This window comes from Falco biarmicus, chromosome 1 (assembly GCF_023638135.1).
Source record: "Falco biarmicus isolate bFalBia1 chromosome 1, bFalBia1.pri, whole genome shotgun sequence".
NCBI classification, from domain to species: Eukaryota; Metazoa; Chordata; class Aves; order Falconiformes; family Falconidae; genus Falco; species Falco biarmicus.
The window spans coordinates 18,650,105-18,665,645 of NC_079288.1; the positions used below are offsets into that span (position 1 = coordinate 18,650,105).

At 36.4% G+C, this 15,541-nt stretch overlaps 1 protein-coding gene across 4 annotated transcripts in view; it reads left to right on the forward strand.

Annotated features, from left to right (window-relative positions):
* The window catches only part of NCOR1 (nuclear receptor corepressor 1), a 73,775-nt gene that overhangs the window by 26,932 nt on the left and 31,302 nt on the right, over window positions 1-15,541 (forward strand). For 3 of the 4 annotated variants that reach the window (XM_056331086.1, XM_056331078.1, XM_056331096.1), the window contains 8 exons: window positions 1,281-1,347; window positions 2,355-2,527; window positions 4,545-4,635; window positions 5,170-5,348; window positions 5,821-5,875; window positions 6,670-6,771; window positions 13,332-13,462; window positions 13,958-14,175. In XM_056331086.1, coding sequence (XP_056187061.1) covers window positions 1,281-1,347; window positions 2,355-2,527; window positions 4,545-4,635; window positions 5,170-5,348; window positions 5,821-5,875; window positions 6,670-6,771; window positions 13,332-13,462; window positions 13,958-14,175 — 1,016 coding nt within the window. Of the gene's footprint in view, window positions 1-1,280; window positions 1,348-2,354; window positions 2,528-4,544; window positions 4,636-5,169; window positions 5,349-5,820; window positions 5,876-6,669; window positions 6,772-10,346; window positions 10,476-13,331; window positions 13,463-13,957; window positions 14,176-15,541 lie in introns of those variants that run through there. The other variant, XM_056331103.1, reaches the window with a different exon arrangement.

Sequence of the window (15,541 nt, forward strand, 5' to 3'; positions counted from 1 at the left end):
TAATTTTTTTGTTTTTCATATAGAACTTGTTTCTTGAATTTGTATGAGCTGTGGTTTTTTAGTTTACTGCAGTAAATATTGTTTATAAATACAAATGTAGTTTTAATAGATTAATTTAAAAATGTGCTTAATTGAGCTTATTTGTACTCAAATGTCCATAAAAGAGACCTTCTTCATGGTGTTTGTTTCATCCAATTGCTTTGAACATCTCAGTTCTGCAAAGATGATGCTGAACTTCTCTACAAAATGTCATTCATAACGTAGAACAAAATCTTCCTTTTTACCTATGTATGTCAAATCAATATTGATTTCACTGTGTAGCAATGCTATAAAATACCAAAGTAGTGATCACTCCATTGCAACAAGTATCAGCTTGTTTTGAAAACATGTATTGCTACTAGTGAAAGTAATGGCTGAATTTCAATGGTCACAAAAGTGCATATTTCTTGCAAATCTTCTTTGAGGAAATCCCACTCTATTGTAACTATGAAGACCAAGGCCTTTTCATGGCTTCTCTGGCACAGTAACTGGGGAAAAAAAAATATTTACTTTCATGTCTCACTTTGCAACTCAAATATTGGTGGCGTTTAGACAAACTTTACTGCTGTGGCATGATTATCCCACTTCAAATTTCTTGAAGAACATTAGTCTTTTCATAGGATTTGTTTATTCATAACCATTTTCTGTACTACCAGTTTTTATAAAGGAAGAAATGAATTGTTGGTTTCAGGTGTGAAGAAATGCGTAATGAATTACATGCATATTATGAAGTGCTATAACTTTTGCTAGCATTTTATAATATTTTCTAAGTACAGAAAAAATCCTACAGATGGCTGTCCTTTAAAATCTTCTCTTAGCAGTTCCAAAATACTGATTTTTTTTTTTGAGTAATACATTGTAAAAGTCTTAACTTTAGGATTGAATTACAAAGATTCCCCCCCACCCCACTCCAGCATAATATCTTAAGCCAAATTTACTCATTTTAGCATATTGTCTGATTCCAAAGGAGAGCACGTAACTTGAAATTGTAAGCTTCTGTGTCTCAATTGCTTGTTCCAGCCATCTTCAAGAATATTCTCTCTTCTAAAATACAGTATTAGTTAGATGATTGTTTCATCAGAAATTTCCCCTCTATTTTCTACACCAAAAATATTTTTCATAATAATGATCTGTCATCTAGGATCTATATGGGCTTTGCTGAGTAATTTTGAAGTGCTTGATTCTTACGTAGTTTTTTTTTTTGTTGCTTGGTGTTTTTTCCCCCTAATTTTGTTTTCCAGAAACCAAGTGATGAGGAAGAAGCTAATACTGTTCTTTAAAAGAAGAAACCATGCAAGAAAACAACGGGTAATACTGCCATGTTTTTGTAAAGAGAGCACGTGTTTGGTTTTCTGTCTGGATCCTTGAGTTACATTCCCAAATGTGTTGTGTAAATCCTATTGATTAGAAAAATAAGATCTTAAGCTAAAATTCAGTTGCTTTACTAGAAAATAAGCTGCGGGTTTATAACTGGTCTGTTGATTATTTGACTGAAAACCATCTAAAGTACAATACGGGAAAAGCTTTTTTTTCTTTCCTTTCCTTTTCTCTTCTTAAAGAGTATGAGTGGAAGACACCCAGTGAAATCTTTAACTGTCATGCCTGACCTCTCTGAACTTCTTTTCTTGTATAGCAGCTGTAGTATCTGAAAGAAAATGGGGCAGATCTCTGATTTTTGAAGTCTGACAGCACTTTTAATCTAACTCACACATGTTGGATACCAGTATTAATTGACTTAATGCTTTCTCTTGCATGCTGTTGTAGCAAGTGGCATACAAAGTCAAGAGGCCCTTCTGGGTGGTGTCTGAAAGATCGTTTTTATTATTAAGAATAGCAAAGGGTTATACATCAAATTAGAAGATTCCGCTATGAAAATGCAATTAAGTGTTTTTCTTCTTATGATCCTAGTTTTTTTTCATGTAGGAGCAGCTCCCTACATATCACCCACATTGAGGATATACTGCAGTGATTCCAGCCCCCTTCTGTTAATTAAAAATTTTAAATAAAATATTAAAAAAATCCACTAACTAAAAGCCTGGTACCAGAAGATGTGCAATTTCTGGAAGGCAGTAATAGCTGTTACCGATACCATTGTGATGTGTAAAGCAAAGAAATAGTGTGTAATATGCAAAATCTGCATTTTCATATCCATTTCCTCACCTCTCTGCTGAAAATTGTGTAATGTCATCTTCAAAATGGAAGCCACTAGAGCAGGAAAAATATGTTTGTTCGTTCTGGGAGCCTACTCGTGTTATGCATACTGATCACTTAGTGTATTTTTGTTTAGTTCAAGGTTTACTTTTGGAATTTAACAGGAACAGAAAATCTGTCAACGTTATGATCAGCTGATGGAGGCATGGGAGAAAAAAGTTGACAGGATAGAAAATAATCCACGCAGGAAAGCTAAGGAGAGCAAAACAAGAGAGTACTATGAAAAACAATTTCCAGAAATCCGGAAGCAAAGAGAACAGCAAGAACGATTCCAAAGGTATTACCATGGATTTGAAATATTTCCTACAAAATATCTCTTAGTACTTCAGTTTTAAGAATTAATAATAAAATTGGTTCAGCTTAATGGTTAAGTTTTGTGTTCATCATTTTATTCCTTAAAAACCAGTATTTTAGAGTATCATACAGTATCAAGTAAGATGTTCTTTCATTTATTTGCTGTGTTTCATGGCATTTTGGTCAAGTTTCACTTCACATCCTAAGGATCTTCATGATTATCTTTGTATATCCACTGTCTTAAGTCTCACCCTCTCCTGTCCCTCCCCACCAGCTTTGTCAGCAGTGCTAGCCTCGTCAGTTTGGTGTCCTCTTGGGCTGCCTTAATGTGTCCAAATTGTCCCTTTCCTATCCCTCTCTTCAGATCTGCCATCAAACCCCTTATTTTTCCAAAAGAAATACAGGAAAAGGGCTAATTAGCAAAGACTCATTAGGTTGTGGTGCTCGATGAGACCATATGAGTTAAAGCTGCTCAAATGCATAAAGGGGTTTGTGGAGTTGGACTTAACTGGAGCGTCAGCCTCATGCGAGCCTGTTTGGTTTGGTCCTACAGCCTAACTTGTACTTAGTATTTTTCTATCACTGGTGTCGCTTCTTTGTTTCATGTTCCCTATAATCATTAGCCTACACACTCAAAAATCATTTGACTTCTTTAATTAACAATTTGAGTGATCTTTTGTTGTACTTGCTGTGTAATTTGATTCTAGACATTTTTGTTTTTTGATGTATGCAAGCTATGACAATTAACTCCCTGCTATTTAATTTTAATCTGTCAGGCATTTGTTAAATGGAAATTATACAAAAAGTCTTAAAAGGAACGAAGCACAATTCAGTTGAGAGTTCACTTTATGTACAGTACTGTAGGTAGCGTTTTAAATTAGAATTAGGTCAAGTTTGATTCAGTTGTGTTGAAATCTGTTTATCTAATGTTTTGAATCATTTTAATACACCTTTGAGAGTTCAAGACCCATAAAGATTTCATCTCATTATTTCTTCTAACCATCTGTCTAAGTCACCTTACTTCATAAAACATAGGAAAAGCAGATAGTTTGCAGTACGTCTTGGAGGCTGCAAGATCTGGCTTTGTGGAATAAAGAAAGAAAAACTGTTAGAATGGAAACAGCACTCTTGTCTATGAGAAGCTTTTACTTTAAGAATGTATTCAATCTTTGTAATTGCAAACTACTTGGGAAGGGGGCCATCTCTTTACATTATATTCATGTTCTCTAATGTAATGGCGTATTTGTCTATAGCTCTGCTTGTAACACTATTGCTGCATAAATACTAAGGAGTTTTTTTTGACAGATTTTGTGCAAATTGATTAGTTTGGTAAAATCTTTGAACAAATGAGGATATTTTGTCTGTCTAATTATCAGTGATTTTTCTCTCTGAAATGCTTTTTGATCCACATGCTGTAATGTATTATTATGACATTCTTAAGTGTAATAATCGCAAGCTGAAAAATTCTTCCAAACTACAGCTCTCCCCATGAATTCAAAAGTTGAAAATTTTCCCTTGTTGTAACGAGTCTTAGTGCTGTATTAGTAACTTGGCCAAAATGATGAAAGAAAAATTTAGTATTCCTTTTATCTTTTTTTTTTTTAAAAAAAAAGCCACGGTGTATCAGTTGTAGTAATTAAGGTGATGGGTTTTGTGCCACTGAACATTTTTCATGCTCCACAGAAGCGTATTAATGTATCTAAGGCAACTACTTGCAATGGAATCAGTGGTAACAATCCTTTTTTGCTGTTGACTCGAGCGTGCCCTTCTTGCTGAGCTTTGCAAATTCACCTGTGAAACTGAGCAGTTGTTTGAAATTGCAGTGTGCGAACAGAGTCTGTACTCTGAGACTGCTTAAGAAAAAAACAGCCCTAACTGATCTGTGAGACTGGTAACAGTTCTTTTGAGGAATTTTGAAGGTTGTCATTGTTGTGTACAAAGTCTGAAAATACAGCTGTTTTCCATTTTATCCTTACTACTTCTGTTTCCCCTAATTTTAGAGTTGGTCAAAGAGGGGCTGGACTTTCAGCAACTATTGCTAGAAGTGAACATGAGATTTCTGAAATCATTGATGGACTTTCTGAGCAGGAGGTGAGGCTGTTGTCTTTACTTTGCTATAGAAGCACAGCAAGTGACTCAATATATTTTTATTGGCAGTGAAAGGTCTCTTTCAAAGGGTTTGGTTTTTTTTGATAAGAGAAACATTTTGGGACTGGTTTGAGAGAATATGCATGAAATTTGGCTTGAAACAGGTCTTACAAATACTTTTAAGTGTTATGCTTCCTAATTGCATCGGTCCTAGATTTTTCTCATGTGTCGGTGTTCCTTGCAGGCTTGCTACAACATAGTTTTTTACAGCTCTAACAAACATGTGAAAACTCTTCCTTTCTAAAACCCTGTGCCGTTTTAGTTTTTCATTTGTGACACTGTTTCCTTAAGCTGACTGTGTAAATGTTTGTTGGGATAGTGACAACTTCTAGAAGAGTTTAGAAGCGGACAAAAAGAAATTTCAAACTGTGAATGTATACTGTGGTGGAGCTTTAAAGAGTTGTATAATTCAAGAACTGTAAACATTAGTATCAACTTTTTGAATTCTTTCCTTTTCCTTTTATTTTTTGTCTGTAGAATAATGAAAAACAAATGCGTCAGCTCTCTGTCATTCCTCCCATGATGTTTGATGCAGAACAAAGACGAGTCAAGTTTATTAATATGAATGGTCTGATGGAGGATCCCATGAAAGTTTATAAAGACAGACAGTTCATGAATGTCTGGACCGACCATGAGAAAGAGATTTTTAAGGAAAAGTAATGGGCTTTCTTATCTTTTATTTTTATTACATTGCAAATGGCAGTTAAATACCTAACCCCACAGTAAATGTCAGTTAAATCAAGAATGCTGAAGCTTTTGTGCAGTAATATTTGATAATGTTCTTAGTGGAATGAAGGAACCGTGGCAAAAGTTTTAGGCTTCTCCACTTATTTTTTTGTCTGAGTGGGCTCACATGCATTTAGTCCTTAGATAAGAACTTCTCTCAAAAGTGATATAGTTCTGTGATAACATTAAAATGGGAAGAGTAGGTATATGATCTCATTATGTCAGCTAATAGCTAATTTTAAGTGCTTAGTTCTAAATTTGCACAATTTGAAAACTGGGCTTCTTTGATTTCAGTTGTGTAAATCAAAGGCTTGCTGATGGAACAGATTGTTTGGAAGACTGCTTTGCTTATATGATCATGAATTATGTTGTTAAACTTAAATAATTTCTGATTTATAAAAGGTTTGTCCAACATCCCAAGAACTTTGGTCTAATTGCTTCCTACCTGGAACGAAAGGTAAGACCTTTTTTAATATAAGTAGAGCCTAGGGTGGGATCCCTGACTTTCCAAATGTAAGTCATTTATCCCAGCATCATTTTCTCTTCCTGGAAAAATTTTAAGTCCAAAAAAACCCCCAATTACTGCTTTGACAGGACTTGATCAGTAACGCAATCAGTGCATGCAGACATCTAACAAAAGTTAGTGAAATAGTGAAATTGCTATCGACAAAAATAAAAGAAAATGGCACTTCATTTAGTTTTGATCTTATTTTCTTTTTGAAGCAGGTAAGCTTAACTATCTCACTGTTTAGATAAGGACATAATTGGCTCTGCTGAGCCACTGTTCTATTGTAGAAATCTTGCCACCACCTCTCAAGTCAGTGGGATTCTACTGCTGGCTGAATTAGTCTCTAGAACTAATTGTAGTCTCTAGAAATGATTGTGCAGAACTGATGTAAGAAGTAACAGAATTAGGATTTGTTAAGACAACAGAATCTTGAATACATACAGCTGTTACGATAAACAAGCCTTCAAACTTGCAAATTGTCTAGTATAGATTAAATTACACAGACTGAAGTAGCAGAGGGATATTATAAATACATGAGGCTTGTGTTAAACACTATAATTTTACGCTTAGTTACATTGTTATATTTGTGTGTGAATTCACTTCCCTGCTGAGCAAACAAATCTAATAGAGTTTTATTTTAGTCTAGGGGCTGAATAGTTTAAGTGTTGAGAGAAATTAAATACTAAACCCATATTTTTTAATAGGAGTAAAACCTAAATATTTTTTTTGCTTTTTCACTTTAGAATGTTCCTGACTGTGTATTATATTATTATTTGACCAAGAAAAATGAAAATTATAAAGCCCTTGTGAGAAGGAATTATGGTAAACGCAGAGGAAGAAACCAGGTATCTTAAATGCATTCATCACTTGGATATTGCTATTTTATTGTTTCATATTTACAACTGTCTTACTATCCAGTATAGCAAGTATGTTATATGCATGAGGAAGTGGGAAAAGGAAAAATATTTTTTTCCTTTACTGCATTTTGAACCATTTTAAATTTAAATAAACCTGACCTCAAAGGGTGTTCTTTCAGTTTGTTTTTAATTCTGTGGAGTATTATCTTCCTTCGCACATTTGACTTCTTTTTTGATGTGACAATTCATTTTATTTGAGGTCCTGCCATAAGACATTGAAGTTGAATCCATCATTAAATCCTATGTTGGAGTCAACAGAAACTAGATTTAGCATGTGACTTGCAGTGGAAAATATATATAATCACTTCATAATGTTAGTGTTTGTCAAAAAGCAGAAATTAATAGTGATCTTTATTTGGTGGTCAGGCTCAAAGTCAAACTGGAACTTCATAGTAAGAAGAAAGAGACCAATTTAATGCATGCAAATAAAACTTCTGCTGATTCAGGAGGTATTTCTTTGGAAGTTTTGGAAGCCTTTGGAGGGGAAAAAACAGTGTATTATGGACAAAAAAAGCATATAAATATATTTGCTGGTGTACCAGGTTTAATGTGGATATTGGAAAACAAACAAAAAAATAACATTAAGAAATTTTTGGATTTTTTATTTTTAAGAAAGTAAGAGGAGTGCTGTGTGTTCACTGAACACGTTCCCTACTCTTCCCATTCTGATTTCCCCTTGCATCTATCAAGTACTTAGGAAATACTGCAAATAGGATGAAAGATGTGTCAGTGACAGGTTAGGAAAGAAGGTCATATATGAAATAAAAGTATATGGACATAGTACTAGATATAACAACAAAGCCTGCCAGGTATCTTGAGTTTGCATCCTTAAAATGAATTTAACAGCTGGAAACCAGTATAGATACGATGTGCTGAAGAAATACCCAGCGCTCTGTTAGAACTGAAGCTTGATGGAGGCAGGAGAGTCCTTTCAAATACGCAGACCTTAAAATCTGAAGAGTTGTGGGTTATCGGATTTAGTCATATTTCAGCAGCAATGCTAAAGAGAAAATTGTGGAGACTTTGAGGTATTCAGTACAAATCTGTACTGAACTGCAAAACAGCAAATTATATAAATATCACACTTCAGGATATTTGAATCCCCTTTTAAAATAATGTAAGTTTTCTGAGAGTCCCAGTAAATGTATTTTTAATATAAAATTGCTGCAAACTGTTTCAGTTTGTAAGTTGGTCCTGTTCACTAGATCATCATATTGTGTGCTTCTATGCTGCTGTTGTATAAATTATGGTCTGGTCCTCTAAGAGAAGAGGTCCTACCACAGAAGACTTGTCTGTACTGCACAAATTATGGATCGCTTGGGATAAGGTCATTGTCATTATGCACAAGATTTAGTTAGAGCTTCTACTGTGACTAATAGTGAACTACTGTGATGGGAGAAAATACTGGAAATAACCTGTATTTTGCCAGAGCTTCTGTTAGGCTTTCTAAGCCTAATAATGCTTTTTAATAGGAAAAATACATTGTCATGTGCCCAGTGATGGTGTTTGATTGCCATTAAAGTATGGATGCATGGAATACAAAGAAGATAGAAATAAATGAGATTGTCCAAAATGGAGACAATCGCTGTGGACGCTAAACACAGATAATGCTGCTGTTTTAAGTGGCTTACTTTCATATTCTGTTATAAAATGAGCTTGGTGTGATCACAGTAAGCATACACGTTGAGTGCTATCTTTGCCATATGCTGTTCTTCTGCAGCTGTTATGAGGGGTGAGGAGGCAGAACTGGCTCAAGCTGTAATGCAATATAACTAAGTTTTGAGATATGCAGATCATAACTGTGTATTTAAATGTCTATTGTTAAAGTTTAGAATATTGGAACCGGTGGAGTTCAAAATTTGGATGGATTTCTCAATCCGTAAATTGTTTGTTTTCCTTGGATAATGCATATATAAATAGAAATATTTTTATTACAGCTCTGTACCCAAGGGCATAGATTTGTAAACTTAGTTCACTATAAAAGGAAACCCAAGGTGCTCTGCCTGTCGTAGGAACTGCTCCTGTGAATACTGATATGTGTGAATAACTAAATATGTGAGTTGGAACACTGAAGCTGCTGTCGTTGTTTGTTCAACTCAAATTACTTGCTCTTTTGAATTTTAGCAGAGTTGTATGTCTTAATTGCTAGTTGTTGATCCACGTTAAGTACTGTAGCAGGTCACTGAACTTTGGGCAACTGCTTAATGTGTGCTTTGTTAAGGATGCAGATAAGTGTCAGACTTTATAGATCTGAAGAAGGTTGAGATGTACTTGCAAACTCGAGGAAATACTCTATAAACATTCTAAATGGGAAATTTTAACCACTTCTGGAAGTTTAAATTCAGAAGTGTTGTAGTTTACGTCTTCAGTAATGCTGTAGTAAGGAAATACATGATACCAAAAATAATTTTTATATTTCTTAATTTTAGTAATGATTAATTAGCAACATGTAGAACAGCTAGTAAAAAAACCTGAGAGCGTTGAACTGCCTTGCTTGCCAGAACTTTTATCTTACGGTTGCAGAATGCAGCTCATCTCCCTTCTCCCTCCCATGCCCCAGCTTTGTGTGAAGCTGATATTTTTCATATCTCTGAGCAGAAACCTGAAACTTCCTTGCTGACTGGCAAACACAAGTCGTGTGAGATTTATGATGTGCTCAGAGATGTGCTTATGCCAATAACAGGTGCTTCAGCTTAAACTCTTAATAATAGTTCATATATTTTTGTAAATTAGAAGGCAAGCAATTGGAATATTGCAGTGGAGAAGATATTAATCATGGTGATGATGTTGAGATCCTTCAGAGAATGTAGTGAGTACAATTTGACTCAAGTTTCAGCGTGGGGGCTTTTACTTTAGCAAAGCTGAATGCTAGATTAAGGCATGTCAAGTTAGGAGATAAGGCTTATTAAATTCTGATACATTGTTGTCCTCTAATAGGTCTAGAAAGGACTTTTTGTAAAAATGCTACTTAAACCATTCCAGAATGCTGATAGAGGCAAGTAAGCAAGTGTGACTTAAAAGAAATGTGACTTTTCAAATGAAGAGCAAGTTTTTACCATAGTATTGGAAGAAGGCATGGCTCTATGATGCTTTTGCATTGATTACAGAGAATTCCTTAAAAATCTCACCGCAAAGAGGTTCTTTCCAAGTAAAGTTTTCCATTGAAATTTGGTAGCAAAGCGGTAGTCAGCAAGAGGGGTGTTGCTGTGGTCTGGCTGCCCGGTCAGCACATCCACGTGTCTGTGGATGGAGCCGTGTGCCTTTGCAGCAGGTGGTACAGTCCGGTGATCTGACTAGACAGAAATTTGCTGTATGTCTGTGACGGCCAATCAAGCCGAGCTTGGTGGGGATTACCTCTGGTGACACCGGTGAGATTAGAAGGTTGTATGTGAGATGGGCAACTCTGCTCTAGGCAGCTTAGGTGGCAGAATGACACAGTTTCCTGGAATAAACACGTTGCTGGGTCAGGCAGCCTCTGTTAAAGAGCTGTGTGATGTCGGTGCCGGTGTGGGTTTTGTCCTTTTGAGTTGTACCCCGAGTTAAAGCCCGTCCCCCTTGTCTGGATAGTAAAAGTTTTAATCAACAGATGAATGTGCAGGTACGTCGCTGACGGAGGCTTCAACTGTTTTAAGGTTTGTGTTTAACCTACACTTGACCTATTGCTTATGCATGTTAAATAAATTCACTGTGGAATAGAGAACCCTGTTATTTACGTAGTGTGATGTTAAGTTAGCAAGGCAAAAGGAACAGAGGATTTTCAGTGACTGTTTTGTAAATAATTATATGTAAAATACGGATCTATTTTTTTAATTTTTATTTTTTCCTTCTGAAAATGCAGTTTTTAACGCCCTGATTTTGAGGCCAGTCTGTTTAGCACGATGGAAATAATTTATCTTAGCATGTCTCTGACATCTCGCTTGAAGGAAGGTTTTGCATAATCAATGCCAGCATCTTAAGTGCTAATAATTTGCAGCAAGATGATAGTGGTTAGTGTTTGGCATTTCTGCTCCAGTTCACATTATTAAAATGTCAAAAACAAGTCCTTCTTGTGATAATTTCGAGCCCCAGTTTTGTTAGTGAAACAGTGACACCTGCTGCTACACTTACAGGAAGGTTGGCTCCTCTGTGGGGAAAAAAAAAAAAAGCCTATTTTGAGGAAATTTTCAGTGGACTGTAAAATCCGAGTTAATGAAGCCCTAAAAGAGCAATCTTGTAGTTCTCTGTCCTTGGCTTTCCATGAATTGCCAAGTGTACTTTGGGTATTGGTTTGAAAGGTTCTTTATATGAATATTACATGTATTTTGCTTTTTGAAGTTGGCTTGCAGCATCTAATGCCCAGCAAGGAACAGGCCGGTTCTGCACACACCAAATTTGAGCGGGGAGCCTCTGGGTGTTGCAGTTCTTCTGAAGGGGTGACTCGAGTGACGACTGATGGAGGTGGTTTGCTTAACACGTTCAAGCCCCTTCAGCGTAAACTCCTGTGACTGGTTCCCTCTGTGTGGCCATGTCTGACTCCACACCCTCTCTTACATTCCGTAGTTTCTTATGAAAACAGATTTAAGACAGAATTTAAACTGTAATCACGCATTTTAAATAAACTTCCATATTTTCCACAAGGAGGAAGAGAGCTCTTTCTTCCTCTTCCCTCTCCCCTCAGCTTTAACTGGAGTCCCGCCTGCTATAACCTCACTTGCAGCCTCAGGCTTTCTTTTCTCATTCTTGTTGTGGTGCCTCGTACAGAAGGCTTGGATTTTTTCATGGCACTTGGGAAAATCACCTTGTTACAGATACTGTTCAGCATGAACGGGCAATATGGATAATGCTCTAGGTGATTGATGTGGGTTGCTGGCTTTTGAGGCCCATCCAGAGAGTTCATTCATTTGCCGGTTGCTTCATGTAAGGCTTCTGGGATTTTGGGGAGTGGGTTGCGTGGATTATTTAGTGGCAGCCAACTACTGCTTGATATTTTAGCCTGGAGAGGAAGGAATTTGCTGGTGAGCTATGAACATAGAAGGGCGGCAGTGTTGGAAAGTAAGGTATTTTGGGCATGTGCAGATATATAATTGTAGGTGGCAAAAAGCAATATTTAGGCTCCTGACTATATTTAGGGAGGATAACAGCACTAAAACTTAAGGAAATTATTTCTGTAGCGACATTTGATAGATCTTTCCTAATACTTTACCCCCTGCCCCCCTGTATGAGCAGTGTCATTTTTCTAATGCTTTCTTACAATGGCACAGGATATTTGCCTTGTATAAGGTTAGATCACTTCTAGCAGCGAAGTTGAGGAATGTCAAGGCTAGGGGGTTTTTGTGTGCATGTCATAACGAATAGCAAAAACAATGCTACAAATTTTTCTAAATTTACATGTTTGGTTTTGTTTGGGGTTTTTTTAGCATCTGTAAGGGACCATGCTGGTAATTTTATGTGATCACATTAAGTAATAGAAATTTCTTCCATTAATTCCTGTTTGAAGCAGATTGTGTCTTCTGGAAAGTTTAAGTAAAATTTATGTGCTTTCTAATATGAGATAACTACCAGTGCAATGGTATCTGGATTGCTTTGAAAGATAAGGAGTGAGAGTCCCTTAACGGGTAATGCGTAGTGTTTTGTACTGTTTCCTTAGGATAATAACTTGTAATAGTCATTGCTTTGTCAGTGCTTAATGTGCTTGCAAATTATCACAATAAAGACTACAAAAGACTATAGTTGGAAAAAAACCAAACAACCCATAAAAATTCTAGGCTGTAGTTTTCCTTCTGTAAATGCGCTGGAAAGATAAGTCTAAAATTCTTGACCCAATCTTTTGAACAATTATATTTGTTACGACAGTTTTGAGAAGGTGACTTAGAGTTGGTCATAATTTTCATGCTACAAGATCTGCTTCCAAGTTGTAAGCTATCATGTTTCACTGTTTTAAAATGGACATCGTTAAAAATAAAATTTGAGAGGAGCAACACCATTACTACACAAAATGTTGGCCAGCCCTCTCCAAGCACTTCTAAAACATCGCTTTTCATTTTAGTGAAGCGTACGATAGCACGTGTATTTGTTGACACACGTAGGTGTACATTATCAGCCCTGTGCTCACGCTACAAAAGAAGCCTGTACCTCAGCGGAATTTATAAGACAAAATACCATATCTGAGTGGGGCATCTGACTGGAAGAAATGTAAAAGAAAATAAACTGAGAAATACTAAGGATATACAGCTAATATATAGAAACTGCACGTTCTGTGGCAAAGGGGACTTCTGAAGGCTGGGAGCCGTTGTCTGGTCCTTCACATTTGTTATGTTTCAGGGTGCAGATAGGTGTTACAGTTTCTGGCAGAGGCATTTTGCTGTTATGTTGACCGGTGTGCAGTAACTGTAACTTAAAATACCACCAAGCAGGAGGTAAGGCAGGGTCAGTGTTTGCAGTGCTTTGAGTACAAGTTGCTGCACCCTTGTGTGATGAAGTTGTGATATGTAAATCCCATTTCATTTCAGCAACAAATTGCTCGTCCTTCTCAAGAAGAAAAGGTAGAAGAAAAAGTAGAAGAAGAAAAAGCAGAAAAAGCAGAGAAAAAAGAGGAGGAAAAGAAAGATGAAGAGGAAAAGGATGAGAAGGAGGAATCTAAGTAAGTATATGTACTGAAAATGCATTTATTCACCCTAGATTGCAGGTTTTTTGCACAGATCAGAACAGGATTTGCATTAGCCTGACAGTGAAGTCTGGGCTGAAAACTGTTCGTATTTAGGTTAGATTTTGTGCATTAAACAATTTTTTTGGACATACGGATTCCTCTGTTTTGTTGAACTAACCAGACAGGTGAAAAAAGCCGTGGGATTATTTTTATGCTCACAATAATTTTTCTGTCTTTTTGGTTTGGGCTTTTTTCATGTTCTATCACAGCATTTGTATTTTGTTTGATAATATCATGTATCTTTGTTATTCTCTAGCAACTCTCAATTTTACAGTAAGTGAATTCAGTTTCACTAAAGGAGTCTTTTGGGTTTGTGGAGTTTTGTTTTATAGTTTGTTGGGTTTTGGGGTTTTTTTGACATTGATATCAGGAATATCTGCCCATAATGGCTATCTGAATGTGACTGAATTATATTTTAACTACTCCCAGAGAGAATACCAAAGAAAAGGACAAAACCGAAGTTGCACCAGAGGAAACAGAGGAAAGGGAGCAGGCCACTCCTAGGGGCCGAAAAACAGCCAATAGTCAAGGTCGTCGTAAGGGCAGAATCACCAGATCAATGACAAATGAAGCTGCACAAGCAAATGCTGCTGCAGCTGCAGCCACTGAAGAACCACCACCGCCTATTCCACCCCCACCAGAACCTTGTGAGTAGCGTTTATAGGACGCTCGGGAACCCATCTGGTTGTCAAGCTCTTCACTGACATAAGGCTGTTTTCTGTGCATGCAGTGCACTTTTTTTTCTTTTTTTTTTTTTTTTTCCTATTTAGTATTACATCTTTATTCTTAGGCCTACTTAATTTTGTGACTGTGTGGTACTGTTAAACTTCACGAGTGTAAATGCATGAATAGTATCTGTGTAATCATATGACTCTGTTAGAACCATGTGGAGGGAAAAAAAAAAGGCAGTTCAGCCTTTCTGTGATAATTCCATTTTCTCTCTTTGCAGGGTTAATGATGGATCTGTAGAGGTCCAAATGCCTTTGACACAGATAGACTTACAGGCTGTAGCTCACAGGATATTGTTGAATAAGTAGGCCTGATATTTGAGTACTTTAGGGAGTTTCATAATCTGAAATGGATCCTAGCAAGTTGTTTTTGTTGTTTCTGCATTAGATGGCAAGAGACTTACTTAAAATAAAATGTTACTTTCTTGGTATGTATGGTTAAAAAAGACTATGCTGTCTCTCACTGCATTTCTAAAAAGGCTGACATGATTTGTGGTGGTGCAGAAATACTAGCAGAGTACCTTGTGCCTAGTAAATAATTATCCAGGATGGCACGGCAGGGTGTGGGGGTTTTTTTTGGTGGTTATTTTTTTTTTCTTGCAGTGCTTTGCTGTGGCAAAAGTTTGTTGCTCCTAGCTAGTTACAGGCAGCTGCTATTCTAGAGCTTGTAACAACTCTTTTTTTTTTTGCTCAGATATTCTCCATATCCTAAAGAACAGAGTAAGTGGGCAAATTAGTTCTTGTTTAACTGTAAACATCAGAGACTGTGATAGACATTCTTGCTCAGTTGATATGGTGGGTTTTTGTCAGCAGCTAGACTAAGACAGTAATGGGTTTTGCTTTTGTTTCTGTTATTTGGGGTGTCTTTTTCCAAACCATTTTTTCAGGCTTTTCTGGAAAATCTAAAATAGTTTTTCAGTGGATCAGATAATTTATAATGTCTTACTTTTATTATTTCTTAATGGCAGCTGTTGAAGGGTCCGTGTTGTATGCTGTGCATAATGGCCAATATTACGAAAAGGAAATGGAGGCTGTTGAAGCTTAATGCCATTCAGAAATTTAAACAGAATTATATCAAATGCAGAGATGTGAATGAGAAGTGTTTTGCATTTGATCATACTTAGTTTCCTGCTTGTTTTTACTTTTTATTTTTCTGTTTGTCCAGTAGGAGACTCGGTGAATACAACAGTAGATTTCTTCATACCCACTAACCAATAAATAACCATTTTAGTTCTTTCCACAGCAGTCAGTGAAGTAAGATGGAAGTAGCTTATAGCATGTTGGA